Source organism: Embiotoca jacksoni, unplaced genomic scaffold (assembly GCF_022577435.1).
Source record: "Embiotoca jacksoni isolate LCO1_2020_lvr unplaced genomic scaffold, fEmbJac1.0.p SCAF_13, whole genome shotgun sequence".
In the NCBI taxonomy this organism is placed as follows: Eukaryota; Metazoa; Chordata; class Actinopteri; family Embiotocidae; genus Embiotoca; species Embiotoca jacksoni.
In genome coordinates, this window is record NW_027185263.1 from 3448166 (window position 1) to 3473411 (window position 25246).

Consider the following 25246-nt stretch of genomic DNA (forward strand, 5'->3'; position numbering starts at 1 on the left):
TCCTATTGGAGCACACACACACACACACACACACACACACACACACACACACACACACACACACACACACACACGCACATATATAGGAAAGCCACAGCTTTGACCTCTTGTCTTTTCCAAACATCCTGCCAGCATCTTAACCATCTGTGTCTTGGGCCATTACATCGTAGACTTTACCCACAACAATAACAAGAACAAGAACATTACTTCTTCTTCCAATTATCCAAATTAATGCACTGGTGATACATTGATTCATGGCTAACATCAATCACAGTAAATATAAACCACTGATATACATTTGATCATTTTAAGAGTATTGTGTAGATTTTTCTGGAGCCACAGTTTTTCATCGTATCGCGATCACCTCCCTGAAGTCGCGTAGTCATTGTGGGGTCGGAATGTGTCAGCGGCCGCTGAAGTGTCCTTGAGCAAGACACACCGAGTCCCTCCCAGCTCCTGGGCAGCCGACCCTGACCTCTGACCTTTGTTCATTCGCATCACTCGCCCATTTGACAGTTACAAACCGCGGCGACGGGTCCGCTCTCGTACGTCTGAGTGATGGTCCTTGCTGGCGGCAGCACAACAGGATCGTCTGTGTAAACACAGAAGAATAGTTTCTGGAGTGATTGACAGCTGTATGGGGCTTTTGACAGACAGGCGGTTTTTGTTCCCAAACAGGGGGGGCCGTGAGACCAACTCCCATGGTGCACCAGGACAGCGGCTGTATAGGAACAACGAGGGCCACAGTGAAGATACACAAGTTGGCGAGGGTTAGGGGGGGTGTGTGTGTGTGGGGGGGGGGGGGGGGGGTGTTGGAGGGCGGCTCCTCACCTCTGGACGCCCCACTGCTTGAACAGCGGGGTCAGAGGTCACGAGCGGAAATGGCATCACTCATCAGCCTATCTCATCACTGGAGGGGAGGAAGAGGTAGCTGCTTTCAGTGGATGAAGTACACTTGTCTACCCCCCCCCCCAAAAAAAATACCAGTTTGACAAGATAGATGGTCAGATGTATTTTATCATGTAAAATTTTGACTGCCATGTATCTATTGTGTACATATGGTAAAATAATGACTAAAAATGTCTGTTGGAAGAGTGTAAACAATGCCAGATGTTGAGAAGTTCAGCTGCAGCTGTGAGTTTTCCTGTTCTGTGCCACAAAGACTTGGTGCTCACGGTTTTTATCCGATTGACTCCTGTTCTTTCCCACATTTTATCCGTTTCCTGCAGTGTTCTTTGGAAAATCCCCACAGTTGTTTAATCTTTTGGGAACTCTACAGAAAGTCCAGGAACTTGCCTTCAAGCGAAATACTTAATATTTAATGAAGCCCTAAAGGTCAGACCCTAATGGACGTACTTTTTTTCTTTTTTTAGGCTTAAGCTTTAGACACTACAGCATTATGAAGAGAGAACTTGATTGAAACCCAATTCGGTGTTGGAATCTTTTGCAAACTCGTGATTGGGCTTCTTAGTTATTGATTCTGGACTTCAATAGAAAAGCAGGTACGAGTTCAAGGCTCTTACTGTCGTGCATTTATTTATTCGGAACACAAAATATGACACATAAGTGGAACTTAAGCCAGTTAAACTGATCTTGATTAAACTCACAGCCTGTTGAAAAGAGAAAAAGGCAGAGAAAAGTGTGCAAATTACAAGTTAGATTTAATATTTTAGACATGTTACAGTCTGTATGAAAGTGAAAATCATTGGCTACATGTTAAAAATGATTTGTAATTCATACGATATGTAATGCGATAACTTGTAGGTTTTGTCGTAACAGATCTCCTGCGACACATTTGTACCACCTCATAAACATCATAACTTGTATCCATCTCACTGGAGGGGTCAGAGGTCATGGAGGGCAAACAATGACAGCAGTTCATCTGCACTAAGTAAAAAACGGAGGCATGGACTCTTAAACACGGCAGTGGAATTGAACCTGCAACACTCTGTGTGTGTGTGTGTGGGGGGGGGGGGGGGTGACTGTCCGGCTATCAGGTCAGCACTTGCATATCTCAGACCCGAGCTGGTGAATGGGTTTATTGGTAAAAGCTTGTGGAGGGAAACATTCATGCATTATTCATTTTCTCTATCACACTTTTATCTCATACACACACACACACACACACACTGTCTACAGAGTGTTTGTGTGTCACAGATGACAGAGAAAGTGTGTGTGTATTCATTTCCATGAGTATGTGTGCACTTTCATGTTTGTTTGTGCATTTATGAATGCAGGGCCGTACATCCACACTGTGTGTGTGTGGAGGGGGTGAGGGGTGAGGGGGGGGGGGGGGTCCAGAGGGATGTGTGTGAGGTGGAAGATGCTAAGAGCTTTGCTTTAATGCACTTTGATTTGAGATGATGAACAGAGAAGTTGTGCTATTTTTTTTTCTCTCTCTCTCCAAGGCTGTATATGCATCTAAACACACACACACACACACACACACAATAACAAAATACACACTTACACATCGTTTCTCTTCCTGTAGTAATATCTCGTCTTCTGTCCTCATCTCGTTTTGTGCGTCTCTCACACGCACGCACATCTGTATTCACTGCTCTGGGAAGCCATTAGTGTGACCCAGCCTTGATTACTTATTTATGGGTCCAACAGAGTTAAGTGAGGGGAGTGGAGTAGTGTGTGTGTGTGGGGGGGGGCTCATTTATAAAACTGTTGTTCGACTTCACCAACATCTCACCACAGTTGATGTTATCATCGTCGCACCAACGTCAGCCAAAAATCATATGAAAAATAATATTTAAAAAAAAGTCTGATTCCCAGGTTTTGTCGATATAATTAAGTTGTAATGAATTAAATAAAATCTGCGTTGAGGATATCCAGGGATCTGGGAGTGAAGGGCCTGTTCATTTTCTGATCGACAATATTAGGTTATTGGCGGTCAGAGCACTTTACAGGCTTCGATGGTCCCGATAACTCCGCTGGCTGAATCGCTGCTGCAGAGCACGACTTTAGGAAGGAGTTGATAAATTGTAAAAGGATTGTTGACGACTAAAAAAAAGTTCAGTCTGACTACTTGTTTTTTTGTTTTTTTATGTTTATGACAGCAGCAGAATATAGTTTGAGTTTGGTTGTCTAGGCTCCCGGAAGATGATAAGAGATATCGGAGGAATGATAAGCAAATAATGACGCAGAGTAGCAGCGTCATCGACAGGCTCGGGGTGGAGGGGGGGTAATTATGACGTTTGAGACGTGTCACATGATGCATGATGCTCGCAAAGTGTTGCTCCAATTAATGAAAGCTATTTGATACTTTCCCTGCGTGAGCAGTTTTCCATAAGAATAAAGTCCATCCTGCAGTCAAATTTCCACTTTTCATATCATATTATAATATACATTCCTAACCCACCATGTTTAAACTAAGCCAGCTCTCACAAAACAATACTTTATTTATATTTATATCATATGCGAACAAGTTGTGAAGTGATCAGAATTTGTAATTCTTTCATTTCCATTCATTATTATTTACAGTGATGTTTTGCAGTTCGCTTGTTTTGTTCTCTCACCAGGAGTTTGAAGGTTCACATCACTTTAGTCTCTGTTCAGAGGGCGTAGATCAAACTCTGCAGTATTTCAAAGTTGTGCATGTTCCTCTTCCTCTTGGCAAATTTTTCTATCATCATCCTGTTGCTTCACGATGAGATCCGATCTCAAGTGTGCTGCTGCTAATGTCATATTCGATGGTCAGTGAATACGTGCTGTTGTTCTCTGTTTCTGTTTCTGAGCTGTTTAAAGTAAGGAAAGTAATTTTTAATTTTGTAATTATTTTTTTTTATTATTTGGCCAAAAATAAATTCTGATGATGACAGAGCCTGCATTTATTTGAGTTCAACAACATAAAACATGGCCTCATTAATTATATTGATGTATGTAATTGTCCAACTGACACTTGACTTTTAGGGCTGTCAGTGATTATAAATGAATAAAATCCCGAGCACCTTTTTTCTGTATTATCAGTATTAGTTCTGTCAAAAAAATAACAACACATGACCAACATATATATGCAGATACCGATATATAAGATGGAACAATTGTGCACTACCTCATTCACTCAGTCACAAAGTAGACATTTGTTCTGTTTGGAAACTCCTTTTTATTGGTTCATCTTTAGCCAGGAGGGTCAGCAGCAGCCACACCACACCAAGAGGAACAAATAAACAAACTCAAAGGACAAACAACAGCAACACCCGGTGCTCTTCATCTCCTCTGAGACTCCACTGTAAAATAAATACTTCTCATCAACGCCATCCTCGTGATTATTGTTACCGCTGTCGTTGCAACCATTTAAATAAATATCCATGAAGCAATAACGGCAATGAAACGGAAAGTGTGAAATGCATATTGTTCCATATATAATATATTCTTTTTTTTTTCTTTTTTTTTTAAGATAAATTTCTATATATATTTGTTCCATATACTCTCCTTTAAATTCTTTTACAACATACAAGATGCCAATTTTGTACCAAAAGCGATGCTTGCTGAGACACGAGAGGAGAAGTGTGGTGGTTATAGTGGCAGCCTGCGTACGTACAGCATCAGACGGGTTCCCAAGGGGAGGAATGTCGACAACGTTCGGGATTTAAATATCGGAGCGCTTTATTTTGTACGTACAGACACACACGGACGTGAGGTGTGGAGAGATGCAGTCATGATTGCCATGCAAAGAGAGTTTTTGACTATACCAGAAAATGAATTTGAGGTTGTGTCATGTGATTGACTGTCTTTCATTTTTCTAAATTGTTAAGATAAATAATGCTTTCCACAACTTTGCTGCTTCTACTCTTCTAAATGTTTCAAATTATAATTGTTTCTTATTTTTTTAAATCTAAAAGTCAGGTTTTTTTTGTTAACCAGCATACAAGACGCAATAATAAAAAAATAAAATCCAACAAATTCAGTATAAAACAAAACATAAACGCTGGGGGAAAAAAAAAAATCACAAATTTAACATTCAAATCCGTGGAAGTTGATTTGACTCGTGCCCCACAATGCACTGCTCTCGCCTCTCTGTGTGTATCTGTCGTACATACAAAACACTGTACGCTGAAGAGGTTACGACTGGACCGCTGTCGCTGCAAATATTTGAAAGCTACTCTGAACACGCCACAAAACGACAAATAAAACACGCCACAGTTTTCTCTGTAACGTCGTCCAGCTCGCGTAGAAAACGATCCAGATAGAAATAAATGTTCCTCAAGTCTTCTCCATAAGCACCAAGATCAGCCGGCGTAGAGGAGACGGTGTGCGTGTCTGCGAAGAACCCATCTGAAGCCCGATGTCCGCACTAATGAGGGTCAATGTGAAGAGTTTCATTCTGTCCACAGGTGTTTTTGAAGCGTTGTCATTCACACGGCTACATGCAGGATAGATGGAACCAACAAAAATGGCTTCCTTGACAAGCAACCTTTTTGAAAAGCTTAGTTTGATTAGTTGTTTTTTTAGTTTTCCGGTTTTGTGTGGATGAAACTTTTCCGATTGATCAACATTAATGTGCACATTACGCCAAACCTCTGTGATTTTTGCTTAATAGGTGTCAGTAACGTAGATACTGTTTTCTTTTGGTTGCCAAATACTCCTAGTAGTAATAATAATGTCATAGGTAACGCTAAAAGTGGAGAAAAAGTTGCAACATAAAAAAATAAGGAAACAAAAACAACAACAAAAATTGAATATTTAAGTTGAGTGTGTCCTCCACAGTCGCCAACCCATCTATCAAAAGTGGAACCAGTGACGAGCACAGAAACATTTAGGGCAACATTCACACATCCTGAAAACACATAGCAGCAATGCATGAAAAGTAACATGTATCACTCGGAGAAATAAAAAAAAAATAATAATAAAAAAAAAAATCAGGCGGAGAACAACATTTTTAAGCTCAATTCATCAGAGCACCTGTTTGAAATGTTCGCTGGACTTTTGACCTGCAGGAGGAAAGTTGAAGAGCGTTTGGGCCATAACAAATGTATTATTATCTTTCATGATTTATTACCAATCTGTGGAATGGCGTCACTCAATTTACACTTGTGCTTGATTTTTTTTTTTTTTTTTGAGGGGGCGGGGGGATTGTCTGTTTCAGAGAATTGCACAAATTGCGGGACACTGATCTCATCAGTCCAGATGTTTTTCAGCATGTCAAAGTGTTCCATGCAGCTGTAAATGTGACATCTATGAGAAGAATTGGACAAATCCTAATTTTGTTCACAGAAAGAACAGGAAGTTGACAGCCAATTAGCTTCAGAGAGGAATTTTTAATGCTGAACATGGATTGGCCCTCAAAAAGGTTGAGACCAACAAAGTTAAGGGATGAGGGTTTTTAAATTGACCTTTGAACTGCTGTCAGAGTTCCCCCAAAAATTCCTGAAATTGATCACGAGTGGACAATAAATAGGTGTATAGTGTGTCCACTATAATGGAAAATAGCCGGAGTAAGACCAATCTCAGAAACAAAAGAAAAGCAGAATAAAAATAGTTATACAGTTAACGGCCCATATTTACATATAAAAATAGAGCAAAGTAACATTTAACATGTCAGGTCAGTGTGTGTGTGTGTGTGACTGTGCTTGGGTGACATCCTGACACGTACACACTCGCACACACACACACACACACACACATACATACATACATACAGAAAAGTCCATCCAAACTCGAACACACACATGCACGCTTAAAAACATGGACATGCTCGCACACACACACACACACACACACACACACACACACACACCCAGCATTGCGTGTATGTGTGTGATGTTTTTTTTTAATCAGCTTTAGATCCTCTCCTTCTAAAAAGTTGTTGCATTTATGTTTTACATGAAAACCTGAAGTACTGAATGGACAAAAAAAGTCATATTTTCGAGACACAAGATGAAACGTGATCTCCCATCTGACGTCATAGCAACAGCAGCATCCTCTCTTCATCCGGCCTCCTTTATTTATATATTTATTTTTTTCCCTCTGTCTCCCCACAACACCGTCCATCCGCCAAACACCACAGATCCCCTCATCCCGTCCTCTCCCTTACCACACTCCATTCTTTTCTCTGGCCCATTAAGAGCTATCATGAAGCTAATTGCCTGTTTGATCAACTCTCCACGGACCGGGAACTGGAGGCTTTTAGCCGTCTGAGCGTAAGAGGAGAGACGGACGAGGCAGAGAGGGGATGTATGGGGTGTGTGCGGATAATACGCCTCGTGTCAGCTGCTTTTCGCTGGTTCGGTTGTTTTATATCAATTTTTTTTTTCTTTTCGTCAGAGAGCAGGGAGTGCATAGGGCATTCAGTGTGGCTCCCCAGCAGCCTTAAAGGAAGTCTCAAGACGCTCGTGATGGGATTTGGCCGTGCTCACAAAGTGGTTTCCATGCTTGAGCATCTGAAACAAAGTGTAAAGCAAACCTGAAATTCCAATTTTATCCATTTTGTATACCCATTTTTCCAGGTGGGGCAGCTAACAGAGATGTGTGAGGGCAAGTACCTCGACACTTGAGCCAATTTGAGGCAAACTCTCCTTCATATAATTAATGAGTTATAGATTTAAATAGAGGAACTAAAGCTGCAATGCCATCGTAATTTATTGGGGATCGAGGTACTAACTAACGGAGAAAGGAGCGTTTGATGTGACGATGGGAAGAGAATGGAGGAGGAGGAAGATGAAGGTGGGTGGAGGGGGGGCTGCAATGGGAGGTCGGTCAGAGGAGGGAGGGTTGGCGACAGACTGACTTCGGGTGGAAACCTGACCAGACTCCTCAGAGCTCCACTGAAGCAACACTGCTAAAAATACGACAAAGGGGAGGCTTCTTCTGCTGACAAAACCACCCACACACACACACACACGCACACGCACACGCACACGCACGCTGCCTAGTCACAATGGATGCATCCTCCCTCTGGTTAAATAACCCCCCCGTTCAGCTCTCGGCTGGTCAGGGAAAACGTCGTCCATCTACCTCACAGTGCTTTTCCTTTACAAATGAGCTTAATAGCATTGAGATTCACTCAGTTCGTACAGTGCATGGTCCCTTTTTTTATTTTTTTGGTGTCAAACTGTTGTCACAGGTGGTTTTGTTCTCACTTTATGCCTCAGTGCTTTGCCGAGTCCCCCGGTCAGGTGTTCACCTCATTCCCTCATTCGTTCATCTTCAACATTTTCGTGGAGTTTTCCTAAACGTCTTTATCGCTTTTGAACCTCAGTCTCGCACACGTCTTGTGATTTTTCTCTTTTCTGGAGGACAGAAACTGTTGGCAAAGACCGTACACCGTCGCCTCGGGCATCTTTCCTTCCTGATTTGGTCCATTGCCCCCTCGCTGTGCTCTGTGCGAACTCCTTGCAGAAGGGCGGGGAGGAAGGAGGTTCGACAGTAAATAAATAGACGTCGACACGCCCAGATTACACCACAAAATGCAGAGAGAGGTGATTTCTATCTGGAGGTCTCGGTTTAAGGTTGAAGGGCAGTCCAGCAAAGCACGACATCTTCCTCTTCTTCTTCTTCTTCTTCTTGAAGATTAGTTTTTTGTTTTTTTTCGGCATTAAGTCTCCAACATGAACAGGCACAGTAAAGCTTTGGTCCCTCCTGAGCTGGAGAAGAAGTAAATTCAAGGTACATTAGGTGAACAACACGGTTGGTTGGTTGGCTTGCCGTATGTAGGTAGGTGGGTCACGATGGCACTGTCGTCACAATGTCAGCTGTGGCGCTGTTAACCGGCGACAGCGTTGCTTTGGCCGCGGCTGAGGGATGGGGTGGCGGGGGGAGGAGGGGGAGTCACCTGGCCCTCATCCAAGCCTGTCATAACGGCTTCTCCAGAGCTTTGCTGCGGAGCGAGGGATGACAGGGGTTGGGGTTGGAGGCGGAGATCTTGCGGCACACGGTGTTGGTGTTGCTGCACCTGCAGCCGGGCCGCGTGGCCCGGTCGTGGGCGCACTGGCACAGGGCAAGGCACAGCCTGGCAGGGGGGTAGCAGCAGAGGCAGGGCAGACAGAGCGCTAGCAGCCCCATCGTGCTCCAGCGGGCACAGGCGTGGGCCGGGGCGCACGAGCACGGCCGGTCGGCGCAGTTGTCCTCGTCGTCCTGGGCCGAGCAGTGATAGAACAAGCCTTTAACGCAGCACAGGCACGTGCCGTACTCCACGGCGCTCTCGGCCGAGCACAGGCAGCGCTGTCCGCACGCCCAGCAGGAAGGCAGGCGGCGGGGCGCGCAGCACTCGTGGCATTTGCAGCGACCGCACCGCTCGCATATGAACTGATGAAGACCCAGCTCATCTTCTGTCAGGTTTTTACCCAAGGAAGCGTCGGGCTTGAGTTCCCCTTTAGGCTGACAATGGACCACCGAACCCAGGCCGGAGTGAGACGGCGTTAAGCCCGCCAGGAGACGCTGGTCCGAGGTGGCACTGTTCCGAGACATGGAAGAGCTTACGGTACTGGAACGGCTCGGGTTGGAGAAGTGAGCGTGCTGCTGCTGACTTTGGCTGTGAGACAGGGCGGAGGGGAAGGAGGGCTGGGGGTGATGGGTGTACACTCCGTGAGGGTAACGGTCTTCGTGGGCGTAAAAGTACCCGGACTGGGAGGCCGGTTCCAGCGCCACGGGCCTCTCCACATAGTCATTGTTGGCCCGGATGGCCCGGATCTGGTCAAGCGACAGCACTGAGTCCAGCTCCATCCTCAGCGAATGAGTCGGGTCCATCCTGGAGAGCCAGCCGGGTGGCACCGGGCCTGGGAGCCGGGGCCGGGGCAAGGTGCTCCCAACGCTCACGGCACATCAGATAGACCTGCAACCACACAGAGAGGAGGAAGGAACCGTTATTAATGATGTTGAATTCAACTTTCAATTCGGTTTGATTTCTATATCACAATATCACACGTTAAAGTCCTGACAGCAGAACAATTCAACAATTTCCTTGTAAGCGAGGAGGGAAAAACTCCCCTTTTAAGGGAGAAAAACACCTTTTGAAAACTTTTGAAAGACCATCATCAAATTCATAAACCTCGTAGTTATAAACTTTTAAATGGCATTATAAAGTTAGAGCTGTGAGTGATTTACCCAAATTCCCATTTTTCACTCGTTTCATATCTGACCCGTATGAATCTGTTCCAAACTTTTAATTTTGATAAACATAAATGATATATTTATTTGGCTTAAATAAATCATGAAATTTGTATTAATTGATTATTTCTTTTTTGCTCAATAATCATTTAGCTGTTCCAGCACTTAATTAATGAGTCATCCAATATGTAGCTTTGCTATAATGTGCTTTAAAGTTAAAATGATTTGCATATAAAAGTATGTATATTTTGTATCTACTCTTTAATTTTCTGGTCTAAATGATATTACATAAGAATACATGTTATACATATATATACACCAACAATACAGGCTACATTTTATCTTCAATAAGTGATTTTCCACTTGATCTCTTTGCAAAGACCCAAGAAAGAAATCCTAGTCCTGTAAAAGTGAAATGCAGCAAACAATCACTGATCCAAGAAGTCTACCATTTAAATATTTTTTTTTCCTCGAAAAAGGAAAGATATTAGGCCAACAAAAGAGTTCAGAGAGTCCACAACTGTAGCAACTGAGTCATTTGTGTCATCAACTTTTTGTTATGGTATAACATGTTTTTGTGCAATGGAGCAAGAAGAACTTTATGACTTAAAGCAAGACGAACCAAATAAAAAAAACAGCAGACACATTACATACATACATACAAACAGTAGCCTACATTTCGCTCTCCAAATATTTAAGCAGCTCTTGATCAAAGATGGATTTTTGGGCAGCAGAGCCACCACACAACCATGAGCCATGTCATCATGACCGCTCCGGCTCTCCGCCGCTCAGGCTGACACTATTATTAGCCTGCCAGAGCCAGAGAGATACGACCAATGAGGTCCACACTGTAATTTAGCATCTGTCGAACACAGCTGCTGCTGCCATGGAGGAATCCCACCTGCAGGACGGGGAAGGGGTGGAAGGAGGAGGGGTGCTGGCTGGCAGCGGAGCCAATTCCAAAACCAATCTTGTGTTTATATCAGACATGTTTCCTTTGAATGGCTCCCCTATACATGCTAAAAGCGATCGAGGAAGATGGATCATTCTCATTGTGCAAAATGTCGTTGAAAAAAAAAATTGCTTATTTTTAGAAAAACAGTTTGATGAAAATAATTGAGTTTTTGGTCTGCGGGTCCAACCGAGCGGCAACCGCAGCTGAAGGCTGAAGAAATGCCCGAAGACGGATTCTTCAAAAGTGACCAATGTCCGTCTATAAAAAGCATATAAAACCGAAATCATCTGGTTTCATGGGACAGTTTCATGGGAACAATTTTCTACCATTGACTCCTGAGATATATGTGTGTATTTGTGTGTGTAAGAAAACTCCAGCTGAGATTTCACACACTTAAAATCCAAAAGTATCTGCACAGTTACAACTTAATTTCTTACTTTGTTCGAATATTTCAAACTCGTGAGCACATCTTTGCTTGTTTCACACTTGCGTCGTTCTAACTTTGTGCACCTGTGCCTCCTCTGGACTGGACATGCTTTGACAGTTCTAGTTGCCTTGACATGTTATATTAGTACTTAACTGACCAAACTTTGGGCGCAGACCTTTGAAATCTCAAATTTAAAAAAAAAAAGATGAGAATTTTAACTCGAGTCCATTTCTGGCTATGTTAAATGCTCATCGTAGAAGACGAACATAATTCAAAGTGTTCATATATGAAAATAAAAAGTGCAGAGAGATGCATGTCGATCCGTCTCTGCATAAGATGGAATGCAGCTAATACTTTAAATTTAAATGTAAATTTGCTCAGGAGTGCAGTTGAATGCATGAGCGAACATTTGATTAAATCAAAGGTCTGAATCCAGATGAACAGCTGATTCAATTCGCTGCTCGGACGTCAGGCAGCTCTGGGGAAACAAATGAATACAACTGATACGGCAGCTTGATTATCTGTTGGTCGCGTTGCGAGGAAAATGCCCAGCTCTTTGTGTGTATGATGAAGACACCCTCGTCCACCAACCGATTCACACACTCAGCTACACACACACACACACACACACACACACACACACACACACAAAGAAAGTGCAGTCTTGCCAAGTGGCCAAGGGGGAGAGATCACTGGCTCACTCCTCGCATGGGGCCGGTCCTCCCAGAGAGTAATGAGGCCAAATGGAAATGCGTTTTTAAAGCAGCTCAGATCACGAGATTAGATGGAGGCGGGGTGTGAGAGGAGCGCAGCAGTAAATAACCGTCTTTACCCACACCGGACACGGGAATCCAGACTCATTCAAAAATCACAGATTTTCTAGGTTTCTTGGGTTTCTGTCTCATCGTCTGTACAGACGCTTTCACTGCCAAGAACAGATGAGATTTGGTTAAGATGGATAAACCACTTGATCATTAGAGCATCAGTATCCAAGTGTTGGGAACATTATCGAACGACGCCTTTCCAACGGGAGAGTTGAGCGCCTTCGTCAACCGACGGTCACGCCCACCTCGCGCTGCAATCTGAAACTCTTTCTGTCCTTTTCCACGTTTATAAATGACATTTATTAATGCTTTTGAGAAAAGATGGTGTGCGCACAAAGCGTGTGCTCCGTTATCTAGACCCTATTTAAAACCATGTTGGGTCTTCTCTCTCTTGAACTGTCTCCGAGTGTTGTATTGATCTCAGATATGGTAACGACAGTTTGTTTGGACCATAACTGGCCCATCAGACTATTGTGTTTATTTACTTGATCTTTCGCAGGTTATGTCTTTTTGGTTACCTGTCGCTGCACTTAAAATATTGTCCTCGAAAGATACTCATGCACGTCTTTGCTGGTTTTCCACAGGGATGGGTGTTAGTTGTAATAGTAGGTCGCAGAGGATCAACACACAAGCTGACGCGTACAAATCTCAACAACGTGTGCGTATCCTTGTGTGTCTAACGAGCTGACCGGTTTATCCGACTGTCTGTCTGGAGGCAGCTTTAAAATGTGAAATAAAAAAAATACCTATACTTTTTTTTTTTTTTTTTTTTTATAAAAGATGCCAGAGCGTGTCTGCTTGCTTGCAGTCCAGAGAACAGTTGTTCCAGCCTCCAGAAATAGTTAAGCAATGAAACTTGATTGCTTTTACTTAACAGAGAAGTCCTTCATAGTAGTTGTACATTTTAAGATTTGTAATTAACAGAAGAAATAGTTTTGTCCCAACAGCCATCTGAGCCCAGAAAGAAAAGAGGGCAGACTGGGTCAACAGAGGGTTCATAGAAAAAAAAACAATTAACTTCAGTCCGAGAAGCAGATGTCTGTTTCGGTTCCTGTCCTCAAAATGTCCAATGTTTCCTGCCATTAGGACACAACAGCAGCCCCAGCATCCATACATTTTAGCATACAATGTTTGATGTTTGTGCCTTTTTAACTAAAATGATTACTTTTCCTGATGTAAAAGATACATCATCAAATGGAAAACACATGCAGAATCACCTGCGAGTGTTGTCGTTATTTTCTGTTACTTATTTGGTGTGTAATAGTGTTGACATCTGTAATAGTTCAGATGATCTGGTCAACTAACGGTCCCAAACCCAAAGTATTCAATGTTGCTGTACAACAAAAGGTGAAGAGGAGGAAATATTGCTTTAAAAATAAATTATAACTTCAATCAATTACTTATCGTGACATATAAACTCTTAAAACTTATAAATTCAACGCTTTTCTTTTCGTTTTGATCAGAATTATGACTTCTGGCCACAGAATCGTGAACAACGTGTCTGGAAAAAAAATCCCACCGCAGGTTGATTCATGCTCGCACTGCGTTATCGCCCTGTTATGCACAAGACAAGTGGGCTCTGGAAAAGCCGGTGCAAAAGCAATAAGAGCAGAGCAAACAGAAGTATAGGAGATGAGGGAGGTGGACGAAACCCAAGAACAGCAATTCATCACTGGCAGGGAGGAAACGGTGATTAGCAGGCTGAGCTGTAAAAAAAGGACAATAAAACAAAGCAAAAGGAAAGGCGAGAGGAGAGGCTTTTTTGAACAAATAGTGGCATCCTGACTGTGAAGGTTTGAGCCATGAAGCAGCAGATAAGGAGGGTCAGGTTGGTTAAATGAGGATGCATTTATAAATTAGTCTGTGGAGAGAGGAGAAGCCCCGGTGACTAATCTCATCAGACGGAGCCGGTGGCTGCTGCTCGCTCCTACTCTGCTCGCCTATCGGCCCATCTAATTTGTTAAAAAAAAAAAAAGGAAGAGGCCTGCCGTCCATTTCCATGACCTCATATTTCACTTACTGTTACTGGTTGAGCCAACTGCTGCCAACCCGCCAATATGACACTAAATACTGCAAGTCACGTCAGGAGGTTACAGACTGAGGCACCTCGGGTGGAGAAATGTGGTTGAAACATTCATTCCAGTTCAAAATGTACTTATTTTCTTTTGTGTGTCACTGTAAATTGAGTAAACAAACAAAGATATTTAGAGACATCGTCTTGAAATGTCTGAAGTTGTAAAGATCACTTGAAACGATGAAAAATATTTAAAAAAAAAAAAAAATCTTCTGAATATATAATATTGAAAATAATACTTGGTCGCAACATCCACCCGAATATTAGTTTAAAGCTGCAAATAAAGTCTGAGTTTCACCAATCGGACAATAAATGAAAATAGTTAATGGCATTTATTGTTATTATTATTGTTTGTTGTGAAAACATGGCAGGAAAAATAACATCTGTCTCAGTCGCCCTGGTTTCAGCATCTGCACGTGACCTGAATCGGCTGCACTGATTGGCTACGCTGAGGGTTACAGTTGTTTTGGGTAGGGATGCTGTGTGTGTGTGTGTGTGTGTGTGTGTGTGTGTGTGTGTGTGTGTGTGTGTGTGTGTGTGTGTGTTAAAAGGATGGTGGAGGGCGAGGCAGGCAGCACCCTCCCCTCTCACATTACAAGTGGAGCTGAGGGCTGTGTGTTTGCGTGTGTGTGTGTGTGTCTTTCTGAGTCACTTGTGTGTGTGTGTGTGTGTGTGTGTGTGTGTGTGTGTGTGTGTGTGTGTGTGTGTGTGTGTGTGTGTGTGAGGATTCTGGGTTGCTGACTTCCCAAACAAGGTTGCCATGGATACATCCTCCAGTAGAGGAGCGAGGGGTGCAGATGTTTTTTTAGTCCACTTTTTTGTCTGATTAAAACCTAGAAAACTGCAAACTTTAATAACATGAAGTTGGTTTTTGGTTTATTTTGTGTCTGTAAGACGACAAGTGTGTCGATATGGTTTGGTGTATTTTTTATCATCTAACTTGCCCATATGTATTTATGGCTCATTTATTTTTATCTTGACATTTGAGTACATGAAATTGGATTTCTTTTTTTATGCCACATCATACCTATGGCAAAGAGAAAATTTGCTCCCTTAAAAACTATAATAATGAGCAGATGTCAGTGGCCAATTACACATCCAGATTGATTTTATTTCATGTTATCTGCCTCAGCTGGATAGGACTGGGCAATGTACTCATATTATATTGATAATGTGATCAAAAATGTCAGTTTTAAATATTTTGTAAAAGCATCAATAGTCGTCGCTACTACATCCCCTACTTCCATAAAATATTGTGATTTTAAAATATATAAGAGATATATAATATCTCCTGGGAATCACCTAAATGTTTTTATACTGGTGCTAACACAGTATCAGAATTTCCCACATTGTTTTTCGTTGCCTTTCATAAATTAATGGGTTTCTACAAGCTCATTTTTATTAATTACGAAGATAAACTACACCTCTATAATGTATTAATGCTTCACAACACTGCTGCCTGATTTTCTCTTATTTTTTTAGTTGTGAAATATGTGATCAAAACATAATCTAATGAGACAAAGAATTTCACCAAATATTTACTGCCAACTTTTAATACTACATACGTTTTTCGAAAAACTACTCTGCTGAAAAACGTATGATATTGATTTGGGACATTATTACTGAAGAGAAATGGCTCAGATGACTTTTATTTTATTATTTTTTTATCATAAAAAACAAGATTTTACGTTTAGTCGTTTCGCTCCATTATTGGCGGTATCATGATTTGTCCTTTACTTGTCTGACAAATTTCCATAATGTAAACTTCCTCATAATTGATGCCCCCCTGCTGAATGTGATGTGATGTTCAGGGGAAACTTGATGCAGGTTTATGGGGAACACTGAACCGAAATGGCCGGCAGCACAATGAGTGTTTTATTCAGCAGATGATCCATCTGGCTCAGAGAGGAGAGAGGACGAGAGAGGCCTTCATCGTCCGTCTGGTTTTCTCTCCCTCAAACTGGTGCTCAGGAGCATCGTAACATTTTAAAGGAACAAAAAAAAATGTCACTGTGCAGGCAGGAAGTAGAGGAAAAGAATCGGGCATCTAATTCTTCATATTCATGAGTGTATCTCGCTGCTTGTATGATCAAATGTGAGGGTTCGTGGCACAAATGCAGTTTGTTTGTTTATCTGTTGATCTTATGAGGGGTTTCCTAAACGCTGTATGAGCAAAACTTAAAAAGCAAAACAGTTGTTGAGAGCTGTTGTTTTAAAAGGCCGTCAGCGGAAACCTGAGGATGGATCTCTGTGCTGGGGGAGTATTAGTAATGACTGAGCCTGTGTGCACTGGGGCACGCGTACACACACACACACACACACACACACACACACACACACACACACACACACACACAAACTCCATCTCAATCAGGGACAATCAAAAGGGTTCCAGGACTGAACCTATTGCATGCGTGACACTGACGCGGTATCGTCATCCCATCACATGCTTTGGCGTGGTACCGGGACCTTCAACGTCCATGTCCATTATTCTTCTGGCAGTGCTGTTGCAACCGAGTATCACGGCGACGAGTGAAATAGTCACGCCGTGAGAGGCCAAAGCGAGGACGAGCGTGTCTATTTCACGCTTTGCCGTGACGCCGCGTGGGCGGTCTCATCTACTTCCGGGGAAACTTTTCAAAAAACTCGCTTCTGGAGTCAAAAAAAAAAAATGGTTTTAGTTTAAAAGCTTTGTACGTCGAAAGGAGAAACAAACCTGCGATCTGTGCTGATCCCTTCCTGACTGACTTCCGCTGAGTCTCGACTGCCGAGGGTCGATGGAGTTTTAATGGACAGAGCGTCGCTGCATCCCTCATGGATGACATCATGGTTTCAGGCTATTTTAGAAATGACTGCAGTGACCCTTCGCCTTGGAATGAGGAGGGGTTGCCCTCTCCTCTCCTCTCCTCTCCTCTTCTCTTCTCTTCTCTCCTCTCCTCTCCTCTCCTCTCCTCTCCTCTCCTCTCCTCTCCTCTCCTCCTCTTGTTTCTCACTCCATCATCTCCTCTCTTCCTCTCCCTCCCTCACAGCACCTCCTTCAGCCTCCCCTTCCTCTCCCTTTCCTTTACTCCTTAAACTTTTCTGGCTCTCGTCCGTCTGACATGTTTTCAAGTCTGTAAGAAATAAACTATACAAGTGAATCTCAGCAGTGACCAATGCAGCAAATGAATAATTCCTAGTAGTTTACAGCAATACTTTTTTGTGTGTTTTTCAGCTGAGGAGATCAATATTAATTTCATCTCTGTGCCAGTGAGTCTGAACTTTAAAAGTGAAAACAACAACTCCAGGCTATTAGAAATACTGGGGTCATGAAGCCGCAGTACATTCCCTCCCCCACTTTGTGAAATGTTTCTTTAACCAACAAAAGTCTGTATATTTTGTAATCATTAATTAAATAGTTAAGTTTTATATTCTGCAAACTTTATCTGCAAATACTGTTAGAAACGGTCTTAAAAGAAGATCATGGGTTTTGTAAATGTCCAACTTAAACACTTGTTACCACCCTTAAAGCTCCGCAAACAACACTGAGGCTTTTGCCATCAACAGTGAGACTGTAGTGATAAACTCTTTCTGCAAACTCCGAACTTGGTGTCGCTGTTGTGCAAAGTCGTCACAACAATAGGAAATATGTTAAAACAGCACTCTGAATCAATAAAATTCAATCACTCCGAAAAATAATAGAATAAAGTCATGAGCTGTATCGAAGCATGTTTGAACATTTAACTACAGTGCTGTCAGTTCTTCTGAGTGTATGACTTTGTGTGTGTGTGTGTGTGTGTGTGTGTGTGTGTGTGTGTGTGTGTGTGTGTGTGTGTGTGTGTGTGTGTGTGAGGCCGGTCAGGCACTAAGACCCAGGGGCCTTCCTCCCGGTGCCCTCCGGGAGCACAGCAGGATTGAATGACAATAAACTGGATGAGATACCGGATGTGCTGAATCTGACCCCAACGGAAAGACTGAAATAGACACTGCAGACCAGCAAGTCCAGGCGGGACTGGGAGTGTGGGGGGGGGGGGGAGCAAGGGAAGGAAGGGGGCAGTGAATGAGTGAGGGATGGTGACGCTAATAATGATAAAAAAAAATAATAATAATAAAAACGAAAGACCAGTTGCAGCGGCTGTCCAAGAAGTTCAGACTTAGCTGGGTTACAAGTGTTTCCCCACGTCATAATTTACGTACGACTAAATTAAACCAGGCAGAAACCACCTAGACTATGTTTAGAAATAGTTGCACTGAGTTTGTTCCCACAGTGAGAACTGGATGTTACTGCTGCTGTGCTGATAATCGGCAAACAAATAGCCTGCTGGAATGCAACATAGACTACGTACAGCATATGAGCCATTACCAATTAGCCCAAAGGAGATTTTGTATGCATTCATAAATTATAATGTTAGTTTCGCCAGGTAACACATCTCATCTCATTTAGCAACTTTAAAGCAAGTTTAAAAGTAGGTGCTGGCAATTTTGGAAAGATTTTACGTCCAAACTTAGTGATGGATTTACAGGAAAGCGTGAGAGAGCTCAGAACATAGTGGAACATGTAATAACACTGACTCAGCCTGGGGAAAAAAACAACAACAAAAAAAACACAAGAAAGTACATTTGTCACATTTCATCAGTCTTTGGTGGGACATTATCGCTGCCTACAGCACAGGACAGATAAAACCTTGTCAGATAAATGCAAACTCTACTTTTACTTATGGATTATTAGTACTGTCATCATGTAAATACTTTAGCATCATATACTATCTGTGCTGTGTTTCAGAAAATCATAATTTATTTAGTTCGATGTAGTTGCATTTTTGTTTTTCTTTTCCCTCTTAAGAATCAACATCTTACATAAGAGATGTTAATGATGAATTGATGACTGCCGTTTAATATTTCTCCTCTCCAAGACGTTTGTACAATATCTGTGCATGCCAACCAAAAGAGTGGATTGGACATTTTAAAGGTTAAACTGCTAAAATAGTTAATTAAGGTTAAGTTTAAAGGCCTGAGATGAACTACGTTTGCTAATTTACTTTCCTAAGTGAAATTGTCAAAAGAAATGATTGAGATAAAGTAACTTTTTAATTACGTCAACTTCTTTAATGCCAATCCAACCATATGACATACAGATTACCATGACTACTTCCAATACTTCATTCATAGACACTGAACATTGGCACTGCAAAAAAAAAACTTGATTTGAAGAAGTTGATAATGAATCCTGTGGGTTTGTAGCAAAAGTAAAGAGAGTTTTGGTGATTGTTAACCTGCAGTTTGGTTCAACAGAATTACATTTTTGGCCGCAAGTCAGATTAGGTGACATCAATTATGTGATTATTAGGCAAATGGCATCTTGCTTAAGGTTAGATTTTATATTCAGCTTTTGTTTATCTTTGATGAAATGGAGTTTTTCACGAAGGAAAAAAAAGTCTATCTCAAAATTAGTGAAACTACAGATACCAGTAGTCCTGCCACGATGCCTTATTGTTCCACGCAGAGTTTTTAAAGTTGAAACACTTAGAAAAGCCCTCGCATAGCTTCCTCATCTCGCTCTGTCCGTGGTAGCAAACATTTCGCGGACTTTGTGTCTTTTCAAACGCCCTTCGGAGGAACAGGTTTCATTCTGCAAGGTCAGAGTTTGGCAGCAGTTGGAGTGACGTAATCCACTGAAACTTAAGATGAGCATGATTTACCTTCTCAGTTGTTTGTCAAGTGTCATTTGAGCCAGGTTCCTTTTGTTATCATTGGATTTCTATGAATAACCGCCCGGCTGCTGCTGCTGCTTGTAACATTTGTCTCTTTGTTTCCTGAATATTGAGGCCTCCTGTGAACCCGTTGGTTGGTTGTGTTTATATTACACACTGTGTTTTATGAAAGAACGTCACAACAGCCAGGTTTTACCTTCCCATGCATTTATTACTGGAGGCTGTAGGATTTGAGACTGAAGAGGTCAGGCTGGAGTTATACTCACTGACGGTAATTGTTTACAGACTTTCCTACTGTGTTTACTTTGCGTATTACTGGAGGATTCCACTAGTGGGCACAACTCCAGCTAAAGATATGAATAAAACGTCCAGATATGTATTATAAGAATCATAAACCTGATGAGATTACTTGCTGCTTTCACGCCTGACACTGTCACATCCCCGTTTTTACATCATTTCTGTCCCTATGTGTCAAAAGTGAAAACTCTTGTCAGCATCTTTTGTTTTAAGCATGTCGGCCTGAAGAAAAACATGGAGGTTGCAGCTTAAGACTTATTTTAACACTCAGAACACAACATTTCAAGTTGTGAGACAGAAGTAGGCAAAGGAGCAGAGACTGGTTGAAACTTAACTGGGTCAAGCAAATGGCGAATGTCATACGAGGGCAGATGTGGGAAGCCCCAGATTTAGACCTCACTAAGTATTTTATCTGATTAATAAATTTAATCAGAAAGGCCTGCAGTATAATATCTGCTCTCAGATTCGAGCATGAAAGCTACATGAAGAACTTACTGTGAAGCATTTTCATGTTCTTACTGAAACCATTTCCTCGTGCTCATTATTTTTTTATCAATTCATTGTTTAGAAAGTTAAATAACAGAAAATATGGTACAAATTTCAGATCCAGATTTCCAGCAGTTTAATGTGACGTCATCAAATTGCTTGTTTTGATCTTTTTGTAGGATGAAAATTCATCAAATATCAGAATCGATAAATTTTCCTTCGCTCGACTAACTTATCGGTCAAATAATTATTTTAACCCTTGCAGTTACTAACTTACTTTTGGCGGAAAAAGTAATTATAAAGGAATTAATTTGTTTCCAGTTTTCCAGAAACACGGTCAGGTGACATCTAGGGCCTTTGGAGAAACTACACCTCAAATACAAACTTTGATTGTTGCTTTTTGTTAAACTTGCAGCACTTTGGACATCTCCTTTCTTTTATTTATTCATTTGGCACTCTTCATATCTTTAGCTACAGTGACTCAACCTGTTTTATATATTCATTTTGGTTTATATATTCAAAATATTTGGAAGTAAAAACAACAAAATCTGTACGGCAACAAAGGCAAATGCCAAATCTTTTAACAATCTTTTTGTCTTCATTCAGAAGCAAAGCAGCAAAACAGAAGATTTCTTTCTTTCTTTCCTTCTTTCTTTCTTTCTTTCTTTCTTGCTTTCTTTCTTGCTTTCTTGCTTTCTTGGTTTCATTTCTTTCTTGCTTTCTTGCTTTCTTTCTTTAACTGTGAATCTTCGCTTTCTCTTTCCACAACTTTGTGGTTCTGTAGTGCATTAGTCTGTGCATTATATTTTCTGCTGTCTCCATTCATACCCTGCCTCTCTCTCTCTCCAGTCTATCATTTCATCATTTCTTCATCTATCCGCCATATTCTTCCGCTGTACACGTACTGTCCCCTCCCCTCCCGTCCGTCCGTCCGTCCGTCCATCCATCCATCCATCCATCCCCAGTCAATCCCTCTCCCCATTCACATTGTCTCCCTCCCATCTGTCCGTCCCATCATCTGCTCATCCACCCGCCCCTCCAGTCCCACCCCAGCGGAGATGGGTATTGACATTCTGCATCCGACCTTGACGACAATCAATCCCATCCCCACATGTCCCCATCACAGTTACACACACATACGTGTACACACACACACACACACACACACACACACACACACACACACACACACACACACACACACACACACGCACAAACTGCTTAAACACACTAATGTTAACGTGCAGCCAAACAGTCGGTTAATATGACTTTTTCACTCCGTTCCATCTGGTTCGTATCGTTCGGAGACTTGTTCGCTCGCACCTCTCTGGGATTCCAAAAAAAAATTCCGTTCAAACTCGCTGAACAAAAGTTGGTAAAAACACAACTTGTACGTTGCAGCCACATAATGTCAACGTCAACCTGATTAACTCAATTTCCCTACAAATAAAGCAACAACTTGGATCCGTCCAGTCGCCAGAGGCAAAGAAAGCTACAGTTAACCAAACATGCAATGCAGTAGTTAAAGATGTAAAGTAGACGTACAGAGAACAGATATTAAAGGAGGTCGAAACACTATACAGAGGACACCGTCCTGGACCGTTTTCCTCCCAGCAGCCAAGACAAGAGACGGAAAACAGGAAGAAACAGCGAATTTGACCGAAAGATATTCATCAGACACCTTTCGGTCGTGTCTCATCTTAAAACCATTCTGTTGTAGGTTTCAACTCCCAATTCCACAGCAACTAAAGTTGGATTTACCTGCTCAGTCTGTTTGTGGGAGAAATTAAACTGGTTGCCCTCGTGATTTATTCACTTTTCTTTTCCATTGTATTCCAGAGAGACCTTATTAATCCGAAAGGGAAACTGCAGGCAGCTGTACGAAGCTACCGCTGGAGTGGTGACATCTCGACAGATATTTTTTTCTGTCTAATCATTTGTAGAGCTCAACTTAAAATTTCTAACACCATTAATGGCACGTTTTTATTCTAAGGGAAGCAAATTGACCGTTGACCGGGTGTTTTACTTGTGAAAGACGGAAAGCAATGCTCCATCGTTGCCTTAAGACCTCCCAAAAGAACTGAACTAAAACATCCCGTTAATTCGGTGAAAGCACAAATTCTAAATGCTGCAGAACTGTAGCTGCAAAGCCTCGCGCCTTCAAACAAATATTCACGACAACATCTCGTCAATCTGCATCTGGGTTTGGTATTTTCCCACCAGAGCTACTACTTAGTAGACTTTTAGAGCCATAGTTTTTATACTCTCACATCATTGCTGACCTACTCCAATTCCTATTCAGCAGTTCAACCTGCTCTGCAGTGAAATCTTGTCGACTTTTTACAAAAACTTGAAATGAGGTCATATCTCAAGATGCAATGGTTTAATTGAAAAAGCCTTTTGAATAATTCCTTATTTCGTCAAAAATCCCGATGGAACTTCGTCATTTCAAGGTCACGCAAATCATCAATAGTTCATCAGCGGATCGGATGGCGACAGGATGAATTTTTTTTTTTTTTTTTGCTTACCTCTGATTGGTGGGAGATCCATTCTGCAGCGCTGTGCTGGGACGTCCTGTGTGTCAGAGTGCACGTGTGCTTTAAAAAAAAAAATAAAAAAAAAAAAATAAAAACTTCTAATATTCCTACAATATCCCTTCACAACTGACTAACAGTAGGTCTGTGGAATCCAGAGATGAATTTATCTCTGCCTTATTGCCCTTTTTGGTGAGCTTTATTGTCTTGATCTCACTTTATGATACTGCAGGAGGTTGTTTTGTTTAAAAAAAAAAAACTCTGCAGTAATTTTACAGGATCACTAAAGTCCTGTCGGCTTCAGGGTGTGTGTTCGTGGGTAGTAAGGAGGCTGGGAGGGATGCTCTTTCTCGGCGTGCCGTGCCCTCCTCCTCCTCCTCCTCCTCCTCCCCCTTCCTCCCCCTCCTCCTCCTCTTCCCCCTTCCCGGAGCTCTTCCAGGAGCACTCTGATCCTGGTGCGTCCTCCTGAGGTCACCTCCTCCTCCACCTCCTGGAAAAAAAAAAAAAGCCAACCAGTCCTTTTACGCACGCCGCATAGAAGAAGAGCTCCTCTCTCTCTGTGCAAGTGACATTCAGGTGGCAACAGATGCTTCCGATGTCGGGATCCTGTCGCAAAACAGCCACAGTTTTGGCTTTTGATTGTTTCAGCTGCAGTTTTCAGTTGAGAGAGAAAAGTGTCCTCGGATGCAGGAGGAAGTGGGAGTTTTAAGGAGCAATAGTATCTTGGAGCACAAAAAGAAACGAAGATGAAAAGGAAAAGTGCAGCTCCAGAGTTTGGAGCGAGAGGCGTCTAAAGTCAAGAGATTGATCGCAGAACTTTAAAAGAAAAAAAATCGTCCTCTTTTTCTTCTGCTCAGAAAATGTGTTTTTTTTTTCCTCTTCTGTTGTAGTTTCCTCTCCTCTCTCCGAGAGATGAATGACTGAGAGCTGCATGCACTTTTTCACTCCCTGTCTCTCTCTCTCTCTCTCTCTCTCTCTCTCCCACACACACACACACACACACACACACACACACATGCTCCAGTCACCCCTCCTCCTCCCTTCCTCTCTCTAACTCCTCCCTCTGCCATTATTGAATTCAGTTCAATTCAGTTCTGCTGTATGAACATGACGGGGCAGAACCTCGTGTGTTAGCTGCTAAAGAGAGTGCTGATCCACTGCCATACATTTACAGATGACTTAAACAATAAATTCTGATTTGTTTCTTATGTTTTAATAAAAAAAATTTAAAAAAATGGGGGGGGGGGGGGGGGGACTTAAGCCAATTCATTTAATTTTAAGTTGGACCCCAGTTACCGCTAAGTTTCAGGAACAACGGTGCTCTGTGAAGTCACTTTGGTGTCGTGGCTGCTCACAGTATTACAACTTCCGCCTTCATCGTGTGATGCGCATTGGTCCAAAATACATTTTCATAGACACAATCATTAGAAATAGAGCAGCTGTGAAAGTAAAATACATTTAAAAAAAAATTATATTATTGTTTATACAATCATTTCTTATTATTTATTTTTTTTATTAGAATTTGATTCTGACGTCTAGAAGAGCTTAATTACGACAACATTATTGTTATCCCTCTCATCTGTGGGGAGTCAACAGGAAGTCAGCCAGTAATTAAGTAACAAAGGTAGTTAGCGTAACCCAATCCCTCATCTTCTCCTAAAACTGACCAAGTAGTTTCGGTGCACAAGCAAACAGCGAACGTTACGCGATGTTCACAACTTGTTTATCGTCGTTACCGTGACGACGAAGGTCAGGTACACCTGCGGCTGGTTGCATTCCAATGGTTAGATTAAATGTGTTGTTTAGGTGAGAGGACGGGTTGATCCTATAGAGGGCGCTGAAAGCACTCATACAGTGATGATTCACAAAACTTCATTTTACTGCTCACTATTGAACAAAAACT

General features: G+C 42.1%; 1 protein-coding gene across 1 annotated transcript; it reads right to left on the reverse strand.

The window, feature by feature from the left end:
- Positions 1-3879: 3879 nt before the first annotated feature.
- Positions 3880-23708, reverse strand: LOC138196155 (protein sprouty homolog 3). The gene is made up of 2 exons (XM_069145940.1): positions 23338-23708; positions 3880-9781 (listed from the first exon to the last, which is right to left on the reverse strand). Exon 2 carries the CDS (start codon positions 9694-9696, stop codon positions 8803-8805), a length of 894 nt encoding a protein of 297 aa, XP_069002041.1. The 5' UTR covers positions 9697-9781; positions 23338-23708; the 3' UTR covers positions 3880-8802.
- Positions 23709-25246: the final 1538 nt, after the last annotated feature.

Coding starts and splice junctions, on each gene's coding strand:
- LOC138196155 (XM_069145940.1), bottom strand. CDS start 9,696: ATGGACCCGACTCATTCGCTGAGGATGGAGCTGGACTCAGTGCTGTCG.